General features: G+C 45.7%; 1 protein-coding gene across 3 annotated transcripts in view; it reads left to right on the top strand.

Annotated features, from left to right (window-relative positions):
* The window catches only part of TBC1D8 (TBC1 domain family member 8), a 1,594,530-nt gene that overhangs the window by 502,100 nt on the left and 1,066,580 nt on the right, over nucleotides 1–25,850 (top strand). For all 3 annotated transcript variants that reach the window (XM_069636713.1, XM_069636714.1, XM_069636711.1), the window contains exon 5: nucleotides 16,443–16,683. In XM_069636713.1, coding sequence (XP_069492814.1) covers nucleotides 16,443–16,683 — 241 coding nt within the window. The remainder of the gene's footprint in view (nucleotides 1–16,442; nucleotides 16,684–25,850) is intronic.

Below are 25,850 nucleotides of genomic sequence, written 5' to 3'. Positions count from 1 at the left end.
GGAACACATGGGCAAGAGATGAAAAGCGGTGTTCTCCGTGCCAATCCTGGACCATGTGTGGCAGGAGGCCCTACGTACGATGCAACACCCCTCCTCGGAACCAGCTATCAAAGGGAGGTTGGAGAAGAAGTTTAAGGCCCCGGAATCGGCATTGAAGTGCCTGGTTTCACAGCCAACTCCTGAGTCAGTGGTTTCAGCGGCGGCTAGCCAAAAAGCCAGGAGTCAGCACAAATGTACCACCCCTCCCGATAACTAGACCAGGAGACAAGATGCCTTTGGTGAGAAGGTTTTGTCTATGGGCGCGACTACGGTGAAGGCGGCCAATTCGCTAGCAATCATGGCTAACTACGATCGTGAGATGTGGCATCGGTTGGCTCCTCTGCTGGAACATCTACCGGAGGAACAGCGTAAAGCGGTTATGATGTTGGTACGCGAAGGGGAGGAGGCGTCCAATCCTAGCATTAACAATGCGGTGGACTTGGTAGAATCTGGTTTTAAACAGACCAACAATGGCGTAGTACTGCGTCGACAGGCTTGACTTAAGTACACAGACTTTCGCCCAGGGGTGAACATGCCATGCGAGGGGGAGCAGTTGTTTGGGGCGAAAAATTGATGAGACCCTTAAGGGTATGAAAGAGGACTGAGACTGCCAATTTGTTAGGAGCCTTGCAGAGTGGGTGCTCATTTCATCCCTTTCGTCCCTTGGGTGGGGCTTTGGGAAATACTCAATTTGCTTCCCCCAGAGATCGAGGCTACGGGCGATCAGATTACTCCTCTCAGGGGTATAGGAGATTGGCACAGTCGACGCAAAAAAGTAGAGATTTTCAGGCGTCCAAGAAAAGAGCGGGGCAGGCCTCTTCCTCCAGAGGAAGGCAGGCTAATCCGCTGCAATGACTATCATGGGGAAAATCTGCTGGGGGGCAGGATGGCACTACACGTGGACAAGTGGTGTAAGATCACAACAGACCGTTAAGTGTTGGACACGGTGCGCATGGGCCAGTCCCTGGAGTTCAAGTGTTCCCCTACCCCCATTCCTCCGGTGTATGCCATACAACCCCACCTTCACATTCTTCGACAAGAGGTGTTATTTATGCTCCAGAAAGGAGCTATAGAATTGGTTCCGTTAGCCGAGAAAGGCCAGGGGGTTTATTCCTGGTACTTTGTAGTAAAGAAGCCCAATGGCAAGTTGCGGCCATACTGGATCTTCGGGCATTGAACAAGACTCTGCAACGCCTGAAGTTCAAGATGCTCACGCTTCAGGAGGTCGTTCGGTCTGTACAACCGGGCGAGTATATGGCGGCGTTGGATCTACAGGATGCTTATTTTCATATCCCTATGCGTTGACGGCACCGCAAATTCCTGCGGTTTGTCTTGGGAGAAGATCACTACCAGTTTCGGGTGTTTCCGTTTGGATTAAAGTCTCCCCCCAGGACGTTTACAAAATGTCTAGCGCCGGTGGCGGCCTGGCTCTGATGGGAAGGTCATCATGTTTATCCATACCTGGACAACTGGCTGGTACGCGGTCCGTCGCCAGCGGAGGCGCAGTGAAGTCACAACGCTACCATGCAGCTGTTGCAGCGGCTAGGCTTCAGCGTGAACTTCGAGAAATCCTTTCTGTCGCCTTCCAAGGACTTAGGTTTTCTGGGGGCACAGTTTCAAACTCCGCTGGGGCTTGTGAGGCCCTCAGACGAGAGGGTTTTGAAGCTAAAGAAAAAAGAAGCAGAGTGGAAGATCGGTGCAAGGTTGTCCGTCCAGACCTACATGTCACTGTTGGGGCCATGGCGCCCTGCATTCCACTGGTGAAAAACTGTCGCCTCTTCATGAGGCCGGTGCAGGAATTCCTCACCGACCATTGGGCTCAAAGTCGCGGATTGTGGTCCGACAAGGTGGTCCTCGACGGCGATCTCATGGAAGCGCTTCGATGGTGCCAGTGCTCGGACGATCTGGTTTGGGGAATGCCATTGCTGGAACCGGAATTCCATTTTACAGTTGTGACGGATGCCTCTCAAACAGGATGAGGGGCGCATCTCGAGGACTCGCAGGTCCATGGACCGTGGTCTCGAGTGGAGTCGCTTTTCGAGTTGAGAGAGGTACATTTGGGCCCTGAAATCTTTTCTGCCGCGCATACGCGGGGCGGTGGTGAGGGTGTTGACGGACAATACCACCACAATGTTTTACCTCAGGAAACAAGGGGGCACGCATTCCAGGGTGCTGTCGAAGGAAGCACAAGCCCTCTGGCATTGGGCTCTGTTGCACGACAGCGGCATTGTGGCCTTTCATCTGCCGGGAGTGTTGAATGTGCAAGCGGATGCCCTCAGCAGGGAGGTGAGCCAACTACACGAGTGGCAGCTGAAGAAGCAGCAGGTGTCGATGCTCTTCCGGAAGTGGGTCCGTCCTTCGTTGGATCTCTTTGCAACGAGGGAGAACAAGCAGTGCAAGGAATTTACTAGCAGGTGGGCTCATCCCGAGTCTCTAGGGGATGCGTTCTCGTTCCAGTGGACAGACCGGTTCGCTTATGCATTTCCTCCGTTTCCACTCATTCGACGGACCCTCCAGTGGATTTGAAGATACCCATGCCGTGTGATTCTGGTGGCTCCATTCTGGGCCAGGCAGCCGTGGTTCTCTCATCTCATTCATCTGTCTGTGGCAGAGCCGATTCGGTTAGCAGTGACGCTGGACCTGCTGTCTCAGGACAAGGGCGCTGGCTGGCACCACGATCCGGGATCTTTCAGCCTGACGGCTTGGCTCCTGACTTCTCAAAGTTTGGCCTGCTAAAGCTTTCTGGTGACTGACGGCGCATTTTGGAGGCAGCAAGGCCTCCGTCCACGAATGCCTCCTATGCATGTAAATGGAAAATGTTTTGTGTCTGGTGTAAAGGCCAACCTGGGATGGACCCTTTGAACATTTCGCCGGAGTAAGTTTTACCATACTTATTGCAGTTGGCAGAAAAGGGTCTGGCATTCTCCTCCATAAAGGTACACTTGGCAGCAATTTCTAGATTCACTCGGGAATGGCATGCAATGCCTCTGTTTAGAGATCGTCTCATCAAGCATTTCTTGAAGGGATTGTTTCGGACCATTCCTCCAGTCAAAAAGTTTCCTCCGGTGTGGAGTCTTAATGTGGTTCTGTCAGGTCTGATGAAGCATCCGTTTGAATCAATGTCGTTGATGCCTTTGCAGTTTTTGTCTTGGAAGGTGGCTTTTCTGGTGGCCATTACTTGGGCCAGAAGGATGTCTGAGTTGCAAGCCTTAGTTGTGGACACTCTATACTTGAGGTTCTTCAAGGACAAGGTGGTGTTGGCTACTAATCCACACTTTATCCCAAAAGTGCCAACCACATTTCATAAACTCTCTTCTATTGTGTTGCCCTCGTTCTTTGTTTCAGCCTCCACGCCTGCAGAACGGGCTTTGCATTCGCTGGATGTCAAGAGGGCGTTGAAGTTTTATTTGAATCGTACTCAAGATTTCAGACTTTCAAAACAGCTGTTTGCGGCTTATGGACCGTCCGTCAATGGAACAGGCAATCTCCAAGCAAGGACTTTCTCGCTGGGTGTCGTCTGCTATCTCATTCTGACACACTAAAGCTGGGAAGGCTTTGGAAAGGAATCCGAGAGCACACTCGACGAGGTCTACGGCTTCGTCGGCGGCATTATGGTTGGGGAGTCCGCTGGTCGACATTTGCCAGGCAGCCTCCTGGGCGGTGCCGCATAACTTTACTCGACATTACTGTCTGGAGCAGCAGCACGGTCAGGATGTGCAGTTGGGACGGGGGGGTCCTGCAACGCCTGTTTCAATAAGGTAGGCCCCGCAGCTTCAGGGTATTTTTTGTTTGAACTTGATTACTGGTGGGTTTCTTGGTCTCATGTATGTGATTCTGGTTCTGAATTGGTTTGCCTTTGCACTCCTTCATGAAGGTTTGGTACTGCTATGTAATCTATTCACAGCATGTGAATCCATGAAAGATCCAATGCTGGAGAAGGGAGTAGTTTCTTACCTGTAACTCCATTTCTCCAGCGTTGGTATCTTTCATGGATTCACATGCGCCCGCCGGCCGCCCCTGCAGGCAAACCTGTTTCTGGTTGCCTCTACTTTGGGGGTTAAAATCTGAAGGGAAGCCACGGGGGCGGGGCTATTTATATATGATGGTGGCTAAAGCACCCAGAAAGGACGTTGATAGGACACTAAAGTGTCAAAGTTTTCCATAGGAAAACACTAAGTTAAAATGACCGAGGTTCCCAGCCTGCCGGGGAATATTCACAGCATGTGAATCCATGAAAGATACCAACGCTGGAGAAATGGAGTTACAGGTAAGAAACTACTCCCTTCTGCCATTTTATTAAATAAAACCGGTTCAATAAATGCCTCACTATCCCTACCCTAACGTGGATTTCCCTGCCAATAGTAAAGTAAAAAGGAACACTCTAACCAAGTTGGTAAGCTTTCCTTTGGAAATGTGCAATGGTTCGGTATTCACAAGATGTATTAGCCTGCCTTTGTAAGTTTGTAAATGTTTGGTATTCATGAAGCTTATTAGACTGCTTTTGTATGTTAACAAAGGTTTGGCCCTAGCAAAGTTGTTCACTTTGCCCCTCGCTTGCGAGTGATCCCACCTGCTCTGACCACGTGGCCTGCACCAGAGTGCCCCGGAGACACTTGCGTTGCTTACTCACCAGGTAAGGCGCTTCCAGGTGCTCCTCTCCACGTAGGACTGCTGAAACCTTGGCTTCTCCCGACCTGGCACACCTTCTTTCTTTAGTCTCTGCCGCCTCCACCATGGTGATTTGGAGTCGTTCTGAATCCCGAGTCTCATGTTCTTCCCTGCCACCTGAAACCTCTCGACTATTGAATCTACGCCTGCTTCCCGCTATGAAAGCACTGCATGATGTAGACTTCCCGTGTAAGCGTTTCTTGCATGCGCTTCCCGCTGCGTGACCTCTGCAGTTTAGGATGATAGAGGCACAGACCCTCTCAGGTTTCACAATGGTCCTGGCATCTTCCAGCTCCTCTACTCCTATCTTCCGCAGCATACACGTCCTGCTCTTCTCCTGCTCTCCTACTTTCTTCCCCTGAAGGGGCCTTTTATGCCTCCCAGTCTCCCTCAGGTGTAGGTCATTCTTGTTAATTTGCTGACCACTTCCACATCTTTGTTCCTCTGTATCCTTCTTTCTTGTCCCAGTACTGAGGAAATTATGGGACGGAATGAAAGAGTTTGTTTTCTTAACTTATTCTACATTTCGAATTTGATTTCCACTTTCTACAACAAAGTTATATTACAAGAGTCACTGTTAAGGCAGGTTTGAGACAAGGAATATGGTTCTTTGCTCTTAAGACTTCCAATATTATACGTTTTCCTCTTATTATTCTTTTGGGAACTAGGGGATTTATAACCACATGCATATACAGGATGTTTGTTATTTTACCACCACAATGTTCATGGCTGAATTCATTCCCACTCAGATGGTCTGCATGTGGAACAATAGAATTATGATGGCAACAAGCCATTACATAATGTGGTATTGGTTGGGCGTCCTCTTGAAAAGAGGTTACATTTTTTCTCATCCCATAGTTCTCCCTCACTCGCCTGACCATTTTCTCCTCCCGGGTGATCCTCCCGCAGTACACCACCCCCAAGGTCAGGATCAAGAAGTGTCTGCCTTTCCTTGGCCACCCATGAGGATACTTTAGGCAGGGTTTCAGTAAGGGAATCAATAGGATTCATCACATTCATTAGTATTGATTTGCCCATGGTAATACTTGCTCCAACTTTCCCCATATTGACATCTCATATATGAGGATTTGTCTAAGTACTTGGTCATTATTCAAAACAGTTTCTTAATTGCTCACATGCCTGTCTATATGCCCTGGGGTCCACAGTGTCTCTGGTCAGACTCGCCGGTGTCTGACAGCGTCTCTGACTTGTGGCACGTAGCTGCAGTGAAGCTTCCTCTCTGGTACAGCGCTTCCTGCTCTACAGATCTCTTCCCAGCTCTCCTGTCAGCTCTGCGTCCACCAGCCGGTAAGACTGCAGTTTCTCGGTACGATTGCATCCCTGGTAGCTCTGCTGCTGCTGCCGGCTCTCCCACAGTGCCTGCTGTGTCTTTTTTGGCCTCACAACACGACGGTAGGTAATGCTTGCGAGCAGCAATTTGGAAGTGCCTGCCTTCTCCAGCACGGTTCGTTCCTGTGCTGCTTCCTTCTCTCTCGGTTCTGCTTCCTTCTTCTCCCTCTCCATGAATGCAGACACCATTTTTAAATGTCCCACGCACCCAGGCTTCATTACGACGACTAATCTGCATGTTTAGTTTGTTGTTCACTTCAATCCACATCAACTCCTTCCTCTGCATCGTTTCAGTACTTGATACTTTGTGGGAGTTGGAGTCCATAGGATTTCTGAAGTGATATTATTCAGGATTTATGTTTAGAACCGAAACATCAGAGGCAGGAGATGTTGGGTGTGTGTGTCATGTGTATATGAGGTATGGATGGTATTCTTCCTAGAATGCCAATGTGCCATCAGAAGTTTGATTGTCATAATGCATCTCTCCTAATGGAGTCTTCACCTCCTCCCGGTAGTCGTCCCCTCCCACATGATCCTCCCTCATAATACTACCCCCAGGGTCAGGATCATGTTGCAGCGCCATGTGGGAAGGGTTCATCACCGGGGAATCTGTGATGACTCTGCAGGATTCATCACAGAATCCCCATGGCAGATCCAAGGCGCAAGCATTAGCTCCTGAAAATGATGTACTGAAGTCTTCCAGCCTTAAAGGTTAATTGGACTACTGAGATATAAGCAACTCTCGTTGAAACCCTCACTCTGGCTTGACTGCAAGTCAGATGCTTTCTCAGAATCATGGGTAGCAATAGCAGGAAGTCTCTTGAAGGATGACTGCATTTGAGGCCCTTTATCTGGTTCCTGGGTATCTGATGTGGCAGGAATACAGTACAGAAGGCCTTGTAAGTAGGCACACTGCTCTAAATCAGCTGGTGGTCTGGGAATATGGTTTTGGATAAAAATAACCTGATAGTTGTAATTTGAAAGCCAGTGAACTCAGACGGCACAGAGCGGATATTGCTGTAAAACTATTAGAGGGTGTCTACAGAGTTACTAGAGCCTCCATGTGAGCAGCATAGTACTATGCCAGTTTTGAACCTGAATCATACAAGCGGTCTTCTCTGAGCAAGGTGCTCAGGATAACTTTGCACCCTTCGTCTGAAGGCAGGAAAGTATGGCTGAGCAGATCAAGGAAATGGCCAAAATCTCTCAAATATTGTACACTTAAACTCTGTGACCCACACTAAACCTCATGTTATCTGGACAACATCTGTAGATTGTTTCTCCACAGAACGATGAGGTCATTACAAGGCATGACTTCAGCTCAGGGAAGAAATATCAGTGATACCAAAATCTGTAATGGCTTCTTGGCAGAGAGAGCTTTTAACTTCCCAAGTTAAACATCTTAATGAGGGTGAAAACATTCATAGACCCTTAGGCATTGGAAGAAATGAAAACATTTTTAAAAATAGGGGGATTCATAAAGCCGGATGCTCCCCTACACCCCAAAGGAATAGTAAAGAAGAGTCTGAAAATAATACCAATTTAGACTTTAAAGCCAAGTCTGTCAAATTATCCTTGTGATGTTCCTTTAAGGAATATAATTGGGAAAAGAAATAAGCATGAAAACAACATTCCCATTAGAAAAACAGATGTTTACATTATGGACTCGAAGTCCCATCATCTCCAGCATACTGGGACAAAGAAGAGGGCTAAAGTGGATCAAAACTGCAAAGTGCAGCTTGTTGATGGGAATGACCCACACCTGAAGGAGACTGGGAGGCAACCCCAGACCCCTGGCAACTCCCAAATGATGTCTCTGGTGCAGGCCACGAGTAAGAAGGAGCAGAGCAGTAGTTGTAGGTGGAGCAGTTGTGAACTCTCCATGTTGCAGCAGAAGCAGAGACTGGAGAAGAAGACGATGTCTAGTATCGAGCAGTAGCTGGTCCTGAGAGGGTCTTCACCTCCAGAAGCCTGAATTGCAGAGCTCACACAGCCCAAAGCGTCGGAGAGGGAAGCTTGCTACCTGGGGACCTGAATTGCACGGGCTGTGCAGCGGGTAGCGAAAGTTTGAAAAGCTTCCCCCACAACAAGGATGTCTCCGGTGGCAAGCGATCACCGGAGAGCCTTTGGAGCAGAGGAAGCTCCATGTGCGAGTGGTGCGGACAGCGGGAGAGTGGAAGTGGTAGATTGCCGGATCGCGAGAAGCAGCTGAGGCGGAGTACTTGGGAGCATCAAGCGAAGCAGGACAAAACATGCCGTTCCTGGTGAGTTCACTAAGCTATTGTGATACTGGAGTTCTCTGTAATCGCTTGCATGCTCAGAACAGGTACTTTAACAACAGCAAGCAAACGCACAGAGGGAAAAGCACGGAAGAGGGCAATTTTGTATACCAAACTGACAGAAAGCAGTGAAAGCCTTATTTTTATAAAACAAACTGTTTATAAGCATGCATGGAAGTGGCGAGTCGGCTCCACAGGGCTCCACCGGTGGCGTCGTTGTAGCAGGTCGGCTCAGCTTCTCCCTCGTCTGATTCCCAGGTCCTGTGGCGACTTCTGAAGTTCCAGTCCCAAAAGCCCTGTTTTTATGCAGCACACCCCCATTCACTCAGCCTAGCTGTCAATCAAACATGCTAAGTGGTGAGCCGGCCGGCTCACCACTTGGGCCAATCACACAAGAGTGCGACTTGAGTTACCAAGGTAACTCAGTCCAGGGTGCCTAAACCCCCTCCCACACCCCCTGTGGTACCCAGACAGAGCGGCACCACTTTTGGAGGCTTCTGTGGAGAAGCCTGCCAAAAAGTGGAACAAAGGGCTCGACTTGGGTTGGAGTCACAGAAGAGAACACAAACGCCATTTTAGAATCGAGTCCTGGAAAAAAAAACAACCAGCGAATTAATATTAAATAAATAAACCGGCGGTATGTTCGAGGCTATGAGAATTAAATAATTAAAGTTGGTAGCCTCGAACAATGGGAAAATCCCATAGAGATATATTCGCGGTCGAATATAAAAAGTAGTATCCACTGCCACCAGCCAAAACTCGATCAGGGGGGACAGAGATGTGCCCCCTCGACTAACAGACCCCGGGGCAATCGAATTGCCCCGACCAGTACGTCCACAATATGATGGTTTGTACTGGTTTCTGTTCATAATTTGGGACTAGTAAAGCCAATGGTGACTTTACATGCCCTTGGAGACAGTAGTCAGTCCCAGGGTATGGAGTCTATGGTGGGGTGTCACTATGACACCCCTGTGTCACTGCACGGAGGGTGTTGTGTAACACACATAGTAAAAACACATGAGACCCTATGGAGTAAAGGACCCCATAGCCCATAAAACACATTAACAGTCAAAGGAACACCACAAATCATGTTCAAGAGTGGGAGAAAAAGAGTCTCACTCTTGGCAGGAGAAAAAAACAAACTCCAGAAATCCAGCAAAGCTTCTGGGGGACTCACTAGGTTAGGAAATTCAGCCTAAACAGAGAATTCTCCCTAACAACGAATCATTCTGACAAACTTTCGTTGCTGAAGAAAGTGTTGTACAAAACAGCTGCAGAAGTTTATAATTGTTTCAAAACAAAAATGATGTTGGAGAATAATGCTGACAAAGACAATTTATGTTCATTCTACTGAATTAAGGAATTTTTCTGGGTTTATGCGCAGAAGATTGTTTTCCTTACTATTACAAGTGGAAGAGAAAGAAGCCCTGTTGAAGAATCCTGAAGTGTTGGAACTTTTTGTCGCTAAGTGGAAACCAAGACCTGCATTGGAACTTTGACACAAGACAGGATTTCGTTATACTTTTGGAATTGTTGAACAGAATCTTGCTTGAATCTGGAGAAGGGAAATTCACCCAGATTATAAGGAGAGACAGTTATCATATTGTGAAGTTAACTGTTATATTTATTGCTTTTGAACTGCCATATATATTACCTGTTGAGTTGGAGTATATACAAGTGTGAGGGACAGACACCCTTTGTTAGAGTTTTTTCCTTAGTTTATTTAAGGCAGGGAAATCCTTGTCAGTGTAGGGATAGTGAGGCGTTTATCCAACCTTTTGAGTTCATAAAATGGCATCTTTTGAAAAACCTTCACAAAGTTGTCCGCCTCACATTTCTGACCCCTCACATATGGCAGGGCATCATCAGGAATATGATAGTAATCACTACCACTAAATTGTGACATAGCATTTAGGGAAAGATGAATTCCTAGTCTTCCTCTGAATTTTATGTATGCTTTGAACAATATTACCAACACCTTTCAGTCACAGGTTTGGTAATAACCTAGGGCTCTGGAAAATAGGATTCAGGATGTTATTCACAGTTATTCTTTTCTGAGGTGGATAAAACATGCTGCTGCACAACTGAAATCCTGGGCAGTGTTTATGCGTATCTCATGACAAATGTGGTGTGTCCTTTTCCTCAAATGTCTTTACCCAGCCTGTATATCTTGCCCTGACCACACCTTACATCCTTGCAGAAGGGGTGGAACTGCTCTGGAAGGAGGGATCACAAGACATGGACAGAGATTAGTCACAGTCAGGAACAGCAAGAGTAACATCAGGGGTGACAGCAGTAGGAACTGTGTATGTGCTTGGGGCGTGGAAAGGCTATGATAGTGATGAGGAAATTGGAAGAAGTTCAGAAGTAGCGTGTGCAGTCCTTGAAAAGGACCCCACCCTTCCTACCAACTACAGACCCATCACCACTGTCCCCTTCCTCCTCAAAATCCTTGTCTGCGTGGCCTATTCCGAAATTCAAAACTACCTTTGAACAACATGAGCTTCTAGACTCAAGACAATCTGGATTCAGACCAACACACAGCACAGAAACAGCTCTCTTAGACCTAAAAATCCAACTCGACCATACGCGTGATTCGGGCAACTTGGCCATTCTACTTCTTGACCTGTCAGCAGCATTTGACCTTGTAGACTATGATGTCCTCTGCCAACACCTCTTCAGAAATTTCACTTCTCCCACCAGGGAGTTCACTGGATCAAATCCTTCTGAGTGAACACACCTACAAAGTCTTCATAGATGACCACTCTGCAGATCCCATCACCGTTCCATGTGTCCCTCAAGGCTCTTGGAGCTCCCCAGCACTCTTTTTGATCACTTCGGCACCCTATGACATTAGTTAAGTAGGGGTAGAGAAGCCACATCAGCCAAAAACCTGGGTCAAGCCTGATAGAAGATAAAGGGGTGTTGGACCCACACAGAGGAAACAGAAGTTGAAGACCAAGTCGGGGCGACCCCTAGAAATCCCAGAGGGATCTGGCACATATGTAGGAAGGAAAGAGGGGTACAAGAAGTGGAACCAAAGGATTGAGGACCCATTGCCCAAGGAAGAGATACTTTTTGGAATCACAAGTTCTCCAATTAAGTCTAGTAGGATAGTGCATCAGACTTGACGCTGCAAGTTTAAGTTTGGAGAAAACTGGTTGTGCCTCAACAGCGACAAGACCGAACGTCTGTTAATTGGATCCCTGGCCACCTTGGGTAAATTGGACAAGCAATATAGCTCCTTCACTATTGATAACATCCCCATCGCTGTCTCCGAAGCCGTTAAGGCCTTGGGTGTATATCTGGAACCTAACCTGACTATGAATAGGCAGGTTAATGCCATTGCATCCTCCTCTGCGTACCACTCCAAATTGCTCAATGCAACTAGACCGTTCTTATCCAAACAGAACTGTCTCACCATTGCTAGGGCAATAATTGTGTCAAGAATGGACAACTGTAATGCATTTTCTGGTGGGACCTCCGGCAAGAATATTCCTAAAGTAAAGCTAGTTCAAAACAATGCCCTTAGAGCTGCCACAGGTGTCTCTCGGAGGGACCACATCTCTGAGGTCAAGAGGCAGGTCCACTGGCTTCCCGTTAAGGAAAGGATTGTTTTCAAAACCCTCGCCCTTACGCATAAGTGTCCATGACTTGGTACCCCCCTACCTCGCCCAAAGGATTTCCAAATCCCCACCAGTAAGGCCAACCAGAACGGCATACTCCAACAGGATCACCGTACCAAATACCCGCAGAGTTTTTGCGGGCGGTTCCAGCTTCCCTCCGTGGCCACCACCTACTGAAACGCCCTCCCTTCTCATATTAGCGTAATTGACTCTCATGCAGCTTTCCGTAAAGCTATCAAAACCATGCTCTTTGTATGACATTTCACATGTACGCTCTGCTGTTTCATCTGTTCGCATCGAAAGTGCCTATGTTACCATCGCTCTTACCTGTATGTATCTCCGCATTTGTAACTAGTAATATGCACTAAGTTTATTTGATGTTGGGCCACATTCCTTGTAACTCTGAATTAAGCCTTCTTACGCTCCTTGACCGCGCCTTGATGCCTGTGGGCTGTAGTGCGCTCTCCAAATAAAAAAAAAAGAAAGAAAGAAACAAGGGGGAAGGGTCTTTCTCGCCTGATATAAGGAAAGGCTGTTTTGTGATGAGAAGGCCTACCATTAAGTCTGGCAGGAGATTAAAGAAGACATTTGTGAACGGAAGGGAAGAGCAACAGGAAGAGGCTTCCCCTTGATGCTTGGAATTTCTGTTTGAAGAATCAGTCGTTGCATATTTTCATCAAGAACTGAATACTATATCCAGCATGAGAGAAGTCTTCTTTTGGATCAAGAAGACATCCATTTTTCCTTAGTTTAAGTTTAAGGGGCGGAAATATGTTTGGACAGAGGAAGGTGTACACTTTGTTACAAGACATTCTGACAGAGTCATTAGTGTTTTTGTTGAGGCAGGGCAACCCCTCATAGAAATGGGGCAAGATAGATTTTTCCTTTTCTTTATTTTAATAATAAACCTGCCACCACTGTGCCAGACACGTACTTCTGCACCCTTACAAAAGACATCTGAAATTGGATTTAAGGAAGTGCACAATGACCTACAACAATGGTAGTATGGTGACCAGGTGGTTGTGCCGGAGGCTCTTCTTGTTAATGAGAACGATATAGTTCACATGAATTAAAGATCAACTTTTGCATTTTTTCAGATCCTTGGTCTCACTGGCCATCTATATCTCAAGAAGAAATGTCAGTCCTCTGTGAATAGGCATGGGTTTGAAGTTGAGATTACTAAGTTTGGTCTTGTACGATTTGAGTCCTCTGTAAATTGGGTCCTTCAAGAGCTCCTTTTAGTGAAGAGTATTCATCCAGCCCTATTCGGAAGAACTCCCTGTGCTTTCTACAATCCCTTTGGCCTCCACCTTCCAATTAGTCGCATGTACATGCGCTGTATCTAGGATTTGCCTGGAGCTCTGACACACCCAGCAACTGTACAATGTGAAGTCTCCTACCAATACAAGGACAGTGGTTTGTGCCAGCCGGTGGTTCCTTCTCTCAAGGCATTTCTCGGGTGAACTTGCTTAAAAGTTCCATCTTTCTTGTGTGCATTGAGGATTGTGAGAAACCTATGATGTCTCACCCGCTAGTCCCTGGGGGATCTGTCATCCAGGTGGCCAGGACACGGCCATTGCTTTTGGATCCATTTCCTAGGAGTGGACCAATGCGGGAGGATCTCCTGGGTGAGGAGTCTTCGGGCAGTGGGAGTGGGACACCGGATGGCGAGTTGCGGTATGCCCTTCACTGTAACACCTTTACCCCATCCTACCAGGTAGGATACTTAGGAACTCAACCTGCCTTTCCCAACATGAGCACTTTCTCACGAACAGCTCACTATGGGAGAAAACAGACTAACACCAGCTGTATATCAGACATGTCCCAATACAATGTTCAGGCAGGGTCAGGCAATTACTGCCCATTACAAATGCCTGACTTCCATTACACTTCCCACACGGATCAAAGGCGGAGCACGAGAGCGCACTCTGAGCGAGGCAAAGCAAACGAGGAAGCAGCAGTTCCAAGATGGCAGCTTAATACAAGGTGAAAGATGGCAAAACCGAAGGGGATTGTAAGGAGGGAAATTCCCATGACCTTTTCGAAGAGGAACTGTTACTTTATGAACCTTCGAGAATAGAAAACTTAAGACCAAGAAACAATGCTGAAGAATCCTGCATTGTGTGTTGTAGGTACCGGGGGCGCTAATGCGTCAATGGTCAAGGAGGGGAGAATCGTTTGCCACTGTTGCACTGTCCTTGGCTTCTACAATAAAGCAGCGCCAGGGAAGTCAGCACAGCCGGTGAATTGGGGAGACTGATACCAGACCAGTCTGTGTTGAAGCCAAGGTTAGCAAGCGGAAACATTGTATAGTGAACGCTGAAGCGAACATTGTATGAAGCGTGTGTGATAATCAATGCAAGTGAAATTGAACAACAGATGAGTGATTGAACTTTGAAGCCAAGGTCCGATACCTTAGACAGAGTGGTCCGGCACCGTGTGCGTGCTCATTCGAAAATCTTTGTAAGAAATCAAACTGAAAGAGTGTGAAAGAATTGTGAATCAAAGTGGTCCTGCAAAGGTCAAGCAAAATCCTGTGCACAATCGAAAGTCTTCAATATTAATAGCGTAAAGAAAGTTGATGACAAAGTAGATGAAGTTGGTCCGAGCACAGCGGAGGGAGACAAATTGAAGATTATGTTAAAGAGGATCTGAGCATGGCTGAGGGGGATCCGAGGTGAATAGTGAATCACCTGAGAAATGGAGTACTTGTGAAATCCTAAGAGGAAAATAACTTATGGTTTGTTTGTCGCATCAGGCCCTCTGAAAGAATAGACTTTGAAAGGCAAACAGACTTGGGCACGGAAGGCCCTGATGCTAATGATTGAACTGTATCCTCGTGCTTGAAAAGCCAGAGATTGTGCTGAGCCTTGTCCCATGCTGAAACTGTGGGGAAGGGAGGCCAACGACCTGAACATCCTGACATATCATTTTGTCAACACTTACTATTTCCCACACTATTTGTATTTAGATGTAAGGATTGGCAATAGGTTTATTAGTATAGGTCCTTTTATTTTGGCAAGACACCACTCAGACTGCGTTATTATTATTTGATGGTCGTAGCTTGCTCCCATCTGTAGATTTAGGGTTAGATAGGCTTTTTTCAAACCCTTTTTGAAGTTCAATAAACGCCCTTGAACTGGGGTCACTTGTGCCTGTCTTACTGTTGATACCATGCCTTCCTTACATGATTTGATTATCTCATGAAAACCAAGTATAAACTTTCTAAAAGGAGAGACCCCAACTGCTAATTCCAAAATGAACATGTGAAACCTGTGTCAAAATCTCTATTTTCACAAATCCCTGTGATATATGGGTGTCGAATGTTCAAGAACATAGATTTGATTATCAGCTTCTCTCTTGTCCTTCAGTGGTCAGGGAATGCAGTAGCTGCTGAATGACGTCAATTGGGCTTATTTGCAGAAGTAATGCTTACCTTTACGGCAAAGGATCTCTGCACATTGTGTGGATCCTTGTCAGCGTCCTCTGGTTCTCCTTGTTAAAAAAAAGTGTGATCATAGCACTTGGGTTGAAAATATTTACATTGAGTTGCAGTAGAGTAAAGGCCAATGTTTTGAAACTTAGTCTAGATTACAAAAAATATTGCAGACTGATGGTGTAATGCCTTAGAGCTTTGGGATTACAGAAAGTAATCCCACTGTGCCTCCTCACACCCACACAAAAAGGGGCATATTTCGGCTAGCAAAAAGCTTTCCTAAATGTATTTGTGCGTGTGTATTTTTTCTCCCGATTTCTATTTTTGGTATGTGATGCTGGGGAGGCGGGGTGCTGGAGGGGGTGGAGTGTGGACGAGAGGCATATGTACAAGCAACTCTGGGCTTAGGAGGTACAATGTTAGTGTATTTATTGAGCCCATTTATGCTTGATACTTCATTTAGTGTTAACATGTTTGGAGTGCCAGTGTGCCTATGGAAGGTGACTCTCCATATGTTCCAAATAACGATTTTTTCCTGCTAGTCAAATGGTACTTATTGTGAGCGATGGCTGCATTTATTTTTGAAGTCGATTGGCTCCATCTTTTTGGAATAACTTCCCCCTTTCTATTTGGATTTCCTCTGCACGTATAATGTTCAGAATCAATTTAATATGTGTATTTAACTGCTAGTCCTGTTATGTCTGCCACAGCAGATTTTAGAAAGAAAGCCATCTTGGCATTTTAACAATATCAATAAGGATAGCCTATGCTTCTGTTTTTTGGCCTTGGCTTCCCTTGGTAGGCAATGCCTCATCCTGGTAATTAATGTCTCTTCTTTACAATGACCACCTTTGATTATAAGGTTTCCAACTAGTCTGCAGGGAATTTGCTGCTTGTGCAACTTTAAGACAAATAGATCTACAGATTCAGCTTATTATGTGGTTTTAACATTTGTTTTACTTTTTAAGTTCTGATAGTGAAATGCAAGATTAAGGCGTGGATTTAAATGACGCATTTTACTTATATTCCTATCTTAAATTACAGTGAAACTTTTAATTCCCTGGGTCGATGTTCAGAATTTGGAGAGAACCACTAATGTTTTGATGACTGACATCATCCGCATCACTGCCCGAGGAAAAGAGCGAGAGTTTTCTATGTTCCTCAACATTGATGAAGTCTTTCAAGTCATTGAGCAACTGGCAGACGTGACTCTACGGAGGCTACTGGATAATGAGGTTTTTGAACTTGATCCAACTCTGCAGGATCCTTCCCAGATAACAAAGAGGTAAGCAAACAAATTGGAACCTCACACTCTTTGGAAAGTTTTTTCTGGAACAGAAAGAAAGTTATTAATATGTATTTAAATTAAAATCTAACATCACCTGCCCTTCCTACCTATTTGTCCTTTATTTTGTCTTCCTTTTATACTCTTTGCAGAAAAGTGCATAGTTTGGTAGTTGAGACTTATTGGTATTCGGGTGCATGGGTAGATATCTAATTAAAAGTTACTGTTACATACACAAAATAAAAAAATGTATCTATACATTCGATTAAACATTCAAATGTGATACAAAGTGTGGAACTTCAGTATACAAATCTTTAGCATATATCATGTAAAAATTAGGAAATGTATAGTTGCCTGTTGACTCCTTTACTGCGCCTCTCTTCCCTTATGCTACCTGGTTTCCCATGTCCTTCTCTCTTTAGTGTTCCTTGTTATAGGTCACGCAGTGAGCATTTGCTCCGATAGAGCTTTTGAAGATACATATTAGAGGGACCCTGATGCCAGTAAGCTGCTCCTTTATCCAGAATAAGAGCACCATGGTGAAGGGTCTGTTATAGTGGCAGCCATTCTACTGGAGCACAGCACCATGGTGAAGGGTCTGTTATAGTGGCAGCCATTTTACTGAAGCACAGCACCATGGTGAAGGGTCTCTTATAGTGGCAGCCATTTTACTGGAGCACATTTATTTGTCTAAGTTGGGAAGAAATGGGTTATATGCTGCTTTTAAGAGAATTATTTATCTGCTGTAGGTTACTTTAATGTGTTTTCCATTTGTGTGCTGCATTAATTATAGTGTGATTAAGAAATATACTAACAAGTCGTTCAATCTGTAACTACCAGCTGCTCCATGGTGTAATCTTACTTGGCGAAAATTGCATCTTAACGAAAGCAGTTTTTTTCGCAGAGACTGTCTTGGAATGGTAGGACAGGCATTACAGTGGTATATTATATTGAATCTCTAGTGGAGCTACGCTCATTGTAAACACCACATGTACATTTTTACAATCATTTCTCATATATTTCCTGATTTACTGCTTTGACATTTGTTTCCACGTTCTGCTTTTGCAGATGAGCAAAAATACCATGTGTTTAGTCTGTTGCGTGTTGTTTTTGGGAAATAAAGGGCATTTATCGGAGCACCACCCAGCTAATAGCACACTCATTCACAACTAATGTCTGGCCCCTTCACATTGTCATGGAGTGCCAAGTTGATGACAGTGGTGGGAAACTCCATTCTTGAACTGGCACAAAAGTGCAGTGTGAGTGATGGGTCAGAAGTACTTTCCTTTAGCCACGTGATACATACGTTTTCCTTGTGTACCCTGAGAAAGAGGACCCCTATAGTCACGGGCATAGGATTGCATCTTTTTAATGCTTTTAAAGATGCTGCTCTTTTGTGTGGAATATATATTATTAAAGTAATAGGTGCTGGCGAGCACAATGGTTATTGAAAGTTGTCAATAATTTTAGTAATTTCTTATCAGATTCTTTTGACAACAGTACCTTCCTTCAATAGAGGTGAAAAATATCAATGTTTTCTTTTCTGTAGTAGATCATTTGAATATTGAGAACGGTTGAGACCTCTGAGGATGTCCCCCAACTAATCTGCGCTGCTTTACAAGTTGTAAAGAGAAAGTGTCTTAACACTTGAGACACTCCCGTCCCCTGCACACCACATAAACTGAAAAACACAGCCAAAAAGTTTGTAACAAGTGTTACAAAGACTGCTGCCCTTCACCTCCGGGACACCTGGCTAGCTCGCGTGACCCGTGAGGACTTTCTGAAGTGCCTGCCTCGCTGGCCATGAGGCGGTCCAACAGGTGGCATGGCTGTGCAGCCTGGTTTGTGCTGCCCCCTCACGCTAGGCTGTTCTTTATCTTCGGCACAGGCTGTCCCACAAACACTGCCCGGGCCGTTTAATCTTCCTGGGACTGTCTGGTCTGGCCCCCGGGTGGGCTGACACCAGTCACTGCCCAGTGGGAGCCCAGGCTGCTCCTGCCATGCAGTTCTGCTCCACAGTTAGCACTATGGGGGCTTCCCACACACTTCCCATGGCGCCCTCAATGTCTTTGTGACCTGGGAATGCTCAAGCACCCCCCAAAGAATTATTTTCTTTTTGTTCTCCCCTCTTCTCTTGTCTCTTCTTCTTTCTATACTGTCCTTTTTTCAAACTCTTCTTGAGATTCCTTTCTCCCTTGCCAAGTCCATTCTTGGGCAGGGTAGTTCTGTTCCTTCATCCTTTTCTTTTTGTTAACCTTCCATCCAGCCCCATGGTGGACTAGATTTACCTTACCATTTTAAAAACACATACACACACATACGTAGAAAAAGAAACACACACTACATTTAATAAACAACTTTATTTAACTCTGGTATCTGTCGTTATTTGTAGTTTTTCCCTTAGGGGACAAGCATGGGGCCCATACTATCCGGCCCCTTTATGGGCCATTGGCTAAACCAGGCTTATGCTACTGCACCTGCGTATATGCGGTGCTGTGTGTGTCCCTGCCATCACCTCTGGTAACTGCATGGTGTACTGCAGCCATTTATGTGCAGTGCCGTGCCACACTCTGTACGGACCTCCAGTAATGGCTTGTGGTACCTCTTCCTTGCATGTTGGGTATTTGATTTACACTTTGCAGGGACATTCTTGATTGTGTTGTTGTATTCCCCATAAATGCAGAGCTTATGTATGCCTCTGTTGTGACCTTGACTTGCAGCTTCTCTTGTTTTTAGTCTTTCAGTTTGGCTATAATGTTGATGTATTAGATGATTGTAATGTTATATAACGTAAAGTGTTCTTGTATAATGCCCTTGTACAATTTTTTACTTGCTTCACTATGCGTGGCTCTTTAAGGAAACAGTGGGAGGGGGCATTCTTGATATAGCTGGAACGGCAGATGCAGAACCTGTGTTTTTGATTATTGCATGTTAGTACTCCTGGGGTCCTTGGTGCCAAACCTCTTTGTATAGGTTTGACAGAGATACTTGTGAGTATGTCAACCGAAGGGGAGAGCCCAAGTTCTAATAGATTACAGCATCTTGGGTATTGTTAGATGCTTATTGTGGGGTTTTTATAGGATGTGAGAGGAGAGTTTGGTCATGGTTCAATTTGTTTTGATGTGTTAACGGCTAGGCCTTTTGTGTCTGAGCGGACTTCTATGTGTTGTATAAGATGGTCTGAGATCTTAGAGGGAAGTCAGTTAGTCGGGGGGGAGTGGAGTATGCTCCACAAGACTCACAAATCTAGGGTCCTCCTAACACCATTTTACTTTCTCACATTACCATTGTCAGTCCTTTTATTATCAAATGCATACATTGTACCCATGTAGGTGTTTTGCCTGCCTAAAAGTGCACAATCTTTATATCACCAGTACACTAAAGGGCAAACCTTGGACGCAGGTAGGCAATTCAATCATTCACAGATACACAAACAGTTAGAAGGTAAATTAGCTCTTATACAGCTATTTATTCATATTTACGCATACATAAAGGAATAAACTGAAACGGAAATAAATCACAGTAATCTAAAGAGAATACATCATCGTTGGTGCACCTTCATTCCTCATCTTGCCAGAGGTGGCTGGAAAGCCCCAGAAAACAGCCAGGCACAGAGCACAGCAACCAACAGATTCGAGCGAAGCGTCCGCCCTCCGACTGAGACCTTTGCTTTCTGCCAGACCTTTCCAAAGCACCACATTATAAGTCCTTCACAAAGGGCGGGTTGGCTTTTTCTCAAACCTTCTGGCATGAGCGTCTGCGCATTGGCGGCTAACCGTTAGTCCCCTGCCGTAGTGACCCACAGCAACCTCAAGGAGGCTCTTCCCTTTCTCAAAACAGCAAAGAGAACAACTCTGTAACTCATCCTCAACTTTGACAGTGCCCATAGCAACCTTATCAGGTATCAGCCTGCACCTCCGGATCCCAGTTTTTGTGAGCTCTGTGTCCTTGGATGAGCCAGACCAACATAAGCAACGAAAAATGTTGAAAACATGTTTTTCCAGTAAAATACTAACATTGATGCTGAAAATCTGTCTACAAGTGCATCTTTCACTGAGGCATGGAGCAAATATCCAATATGGCTCTGAGTGCCCCCAAAATGCACTGCACACCAGCGCCATATTTTAGCTCAAGCATTACACTAGGTTGCATGAATTGGCAGATTAGGGAAGGGGCAGTGTGAAGATGCCACTCACTACTGCAAGCTACATGCTAAGGGTTTTGGAAGGCAAGAAAACTTGTTTCAGATAAATATGAAAGACCTCACCTATGTTGAGTGGTAGGCTGAGAGCTGCCTTCAATCTCGCTCGAACCTGCTCAGTGACCCTCAATCCTGAGCAAGATTGTGCATAGATGATTTTCTCCAAAGTAAGAAGAGCCCTAGTTCCTTCTTTCCAGTCAGTTTGTGATCCTATTGCTGCTTTAGTGATTTTTTCACGGACTGCTCTTTTAGCACCATCTGCAAAGTTTCTAATTAACACTCCAAGAGTGCTTTTGATTTCTTAATGTGTGTCTCTGTAGCTATGACCTCAGATCATCTCAAGAAGCCTGATGTTTTATTTTTTAAAATTGTATGTCGTGTGCAAAATGGATCCATTTCGAAAACTCCCGCTGTATTTTCTTCTTTGCACAACCATAGTTCCCAAATGGTTCCCTCCTTCAATCTGTTTGCTGCTTTGCTCTCTTTTGCCCTTCGAATGGATTGTGTCCTCCAACATAATCCTCATCGTAGATACATTTGTAAGTCTGCTTGCAGCTTTGGAAATTGTTTCATATGATTGGGTGCTGTGCGTCGAGTCATAGCCCTCGACGGCCTCCATCTTATCCTGTCCTCTACCATGATGTTGATCCTGGTATAAGAAGCGTGCTCAGCGCCCATTGCCTCAGTTCAATTTTTCCGCATGCTCAGCAGGCTTCGGACGGTTCATCGCCTCAGCGATTTCTCATCGCGTATTTCAAGAATTTTTCGTAGTTTGTCTGAAGTGTCTACTATGAAGACCGCTTTCAAACAGTGATCCGTTTGTGGCACTAAAATGTCCATTACGGACCCACATCGGATTTGCCTGTGGTATCTGTGTGTGGACCACGGAGTCGATGACTGCGGTTCCTCTCAGTCAATGATAGTGAAAGCCTTGAAGGAGAGGAAGGGGAACCTCATGGCATGTAGGCCCCTTCTAAATCCCATTATACTACCTCTTAAAGAAAGAGGCAGTCGGACGACTGCAGGGAGGTTCTGTGAAAACGCGCTCCAAACATTTGAAGCGCTCGAGATCCAGATCTCAACCTTTGTCCTCTTCACATAAAAAGACAAAGAAACAGCACCATGGATCACTGTCGTCTTAGTCGGCTCCTCACCTGACGATTTCAGACCCCAACGCATCTGCTAAAACCGGCAGGATATCTTCTGAGACCACTACTCGCATGCCAAAGAGCCTGGGCACTAAGTCTCCTTGACATTCATTGAAGGAGTCTATCTCGCGACAAAAATTGAAGTACAAGCCTTCCTCAGACTCCTGTAAAGGAGCGGGTACCTGGCCCATCAAAGCCAGTCCACTGTTCAAACCATTAAAATCGTTGATGCCTTCAACGCGATCGACGTCTTTGAAGAATTCGAGACCTTCAAAGTCTTTTAAGCCTTTACCTAAGGCTGATTTCTTTAAGACAATGGAGTCCATTTTTGAGGAGGATGAAGATGACAATGTGCCTTTTGGCTTTGATTATGGTACTCGCAATCTGCCTGATGAATTAATCTCAGAGCAGTCCAGAATGCAAAATAGTGCGGACACTCTGAAAGAGGCTAGTGGCTTAGACACCTCACCTAAGACAGATTTTGCCACTCCTAACTTTTCATTCTGACCTTTCATATAGAGAAGTGAAGGGGAAGGACACAGAATATCTAGGATGGCGGAAACCTGTGGCAATCCTGGAAAAGTATGATCTCACAGACATACTGGGGGGATAGCTGCGTGGCAACGTGCTCGCCTTGGAAGCAAAACGACACAGAGCAACACAGGTTCGATCCCCGGGTCCGCGCTTAGAAACCTCTGGGTATTCAGCGCGTTCTAAATAACCCATCATATATGATATGATATGGTATTTGTAACGCGCCTATACACAAGTGTTTCAAGTCATAACATAGTGGATAGTGGACCCCGAGGGAGCCTGTGTTATCCTTCCACACTGCTTTGAAAACCAGAGTGTTGGAAAACTGGTTAAAACCGGATACCACACAGGCTGTCAACAAAAATCTGACCAGAAATACAGGGCTGCCTCAATCAACCCGGATTTCCTTTCAAAACACCCCACTGCAGGAAGCTTGGTGGTTCATGCAGCCACATCAACTTCTAAGACTGCATTTTATCATACCATCTCCCTGGATAAAGATGATAAACGGTTTGACGCCTTTCGAAAGAGGGTATTGGGCGGCATGGCTCTCAAGGCCATGAATGCAGTGTGTGCCCTGGCCAAGTATATGCACACCTTGTGGGATGTGATATCCTTGGCTGTAGACCATAACCCTGACGTGGATGAGAGAGAGTGTTTTCTTAACTTGGTGCAAGATGGCAAGGATGCTATGTGCCAATCTCTCCACTGTGGTCTGGATTCTGCAGACTCTGTTAGCAGGGCTATGGTCGGTGAGTTATGTCGCCAGAGATTTGCTTGGCTAAGGAAATCTGTTTTTTTTGTACCTGATGTCCAGTCAAGACAATTGGACATGCCATTTGATGGCTCCCAGCTTTATGGCTCCAAAGCCGACAAGGGCATAGAAAAATGACAGGCATCCAAGGCCGGAGCTGAATCGCTGGGAGCATTGATACGCCAGCTGCCAGAATCTCAAGGGTCTTCCCACGGCTGGAGGGGGTCAGCCTTTTCGTTTCTACTCCTCAATTGCTAGAGGAAGAGGCCAGTTTCCTCAAAGGGGACAAAGAAGAGCTCCCCACGGTTCAAGAGGATGAGGAGGTAAAACGTCTCTCTCAGCCTCTGCTTCTTTCCCCTCTGCTTCAGCAGCAACCCGAAAACCCTTTTGAAGCCTTGGTTCACAGGACTGTGGTGGGGGGGTAGGCTGAATCTGCATTTGGAGAGTTGGCAGGGCATAACCTCTGATGCTTGGGCATTGTAGACTACTGCTTCCCCTTTTTAAGACCACCCCCAGATTGTCCTCGAGGGAGCCGAGCCTTAAAAAGATCTGGATCCGCTCCTCATATAGGAGGTCTTTACCCTTTTGGAGAAAGGTGTCATGGAGTTGTTGCCTGCAGTGGAAAGGAATCAGGGTAGGTACTCTACCTATTTTCTAATCCCCAAGAAAGACAGAGGACTGCGACCCATCTTGGACGTGTGATGCTTGAACAAGTTCCTCAGGAAGGGCAAGTTCAAGATCTGAACTCTTTTGCCGATCATTCATGCCCTTCGACTTCAGGATTGCTTGTTGTCATTGGATTTTCAGGATGCTTAATTTCATGTGCCAATTCATCACAAACCCAAAGTACCTGAGGTTCGCAGTTGACGGTTCTCACTATCAGTTTCGGGTCCTGCCATTCAGGCTCATCTCGGCCCGATGGAGGCCATAAAGAGCTACATGACCCAATACCACAAGAACACCAAGTATTTGGTGTGGGAACTTTTGGAACTTTATAAACAAATTATGTTATCATTTGAAATTAAAAATGTCAATTGCATGGGATTTGTAAAATTGACATTTTCCCCAGAATACGCCAGTTTCTTTGCAGGAGTGGAAGATCAGGATCATTGCAAATGGTCCTCCTATAAAGCGTTAATTTTAAAGCACTTCTCCACTCACTGGAACCCACAAGAGGCCTGCAAGGCTGCATATAATTTACAATGTGGGGAAGATCATGCCCCTAGGGAGTTTGCTCAATAATTAAAACGTGAATTAGGCGCAGACTTTCAGGCGGGTGAATATGAATAGCAGGGAATTTGTTACCACATACTTCCACACTCTGCCCAAATATATAATTGACCAACTAGTTGTGGTTTCCATGAGCTCAGCACACTGCATTGGGTAATGGAGCAAGCCACCAGGATATACGAGGTCAAGAAACCCACTGACTGTAAAAACACCTCTAAAACAACAAAGCAATCTACCACATCCGTTGCCAGGGTAGCAGAGGTGAAAACTGCCCCTCCTTTGGACCTGGACCTGGACCTGGAGATGGGGGTCGAGGCTAAAGATAATCCTCCAGCTGATAGCAGAATTGGAGGCAGAAGAAGCCCTCTGCCCAGGCCCAATCGAGTGTTAACCAGGCAGGGTATCAGCAAAATGACCCTTCTGACCCTGCCACCTACGTAAGTCCTCAATACAAGGGTATAAAACCAATCTTGGGGTATGTGTACACTTCCCTGGCACAACAGGGAAACCTCTCAGCCTGATTGTGACTCTTCTACCCCTGGGAAGTTAGAACCCAAATAACAAGAGGGTAAGTATACGGGGTCAAAGAAAAACCCACTTCGTGGAGAAGGAAAATATGATTATCTCCTTTGAAAGGGAAAGATCCCTAGGGGATTTGGATAAGGAAATCTTACCTTTTAGGAAAGGGGGATCCTCCCAAAGAAAAAAGTATCCCAAGAGACCCTGAATCCGACTGGGTAGGTATAGAGACTGACCCAAATCGAGAAATTCCTAGACCCCAACCGTGCGAGCCAGATCAAAATGTGGAGGTATCCGCCCCACAAACAGGTTCTGAGAACTGTCTTCAGAAAAAAGGGAGACAGCAAAGAATCTGGGGAGAAAGCGGATCTCCATACTATGCACGCAATTTCAAAATTACTTTTAATTCCTACAGATTACTGATCTCCGACACGGAAAACTGTCCAAGATCACACAGAAACGGAGTTCAATATTAAGAAAATGACCACCAAGCTGGCAAATAACTCACATTTTCTTTGTACTCTTGAGGGAAAGGAGGACACATTTTATGCCACGGTCAAGGTACAGGGTCAGTGTGAATTATCTGCTCCGGTGCGAGTATGAATGGCAGTGACCTGTCATCTGATTGAGCGGCGTCCCCAAAATCGCCATAATCTCTGTAGGAGAACAATTTGGTGATGGGAATTCTTCTCAACTCTTGAAAATCAACCTTCCTCATAGTTGCAAGTGGCATTCCACACTGGAAGGGGACACTCTGAAAAGCTGCAGCAGTCAAAAATTA

This window comes from Ambystoma mexicanum, chromosome 7p (assembly GCF_040938575.1).
Source record: "Ambystoma mexicanum isolate Mex_15411 chromosome 7p, UKY_AmexF1_1, whole genome shotgun sequence".
NCBI lineage: Eukaryota > Metazoa > Chordata > Amphibia > Caudata > Ambystomatidae > Ambystoma > Ambystoma mexicanum.
The sequence above is the reverse complement of the archived record's forward strand: the minus strand, read 5'-3'. Positions and strand labels throughout refer to the sequence as shown.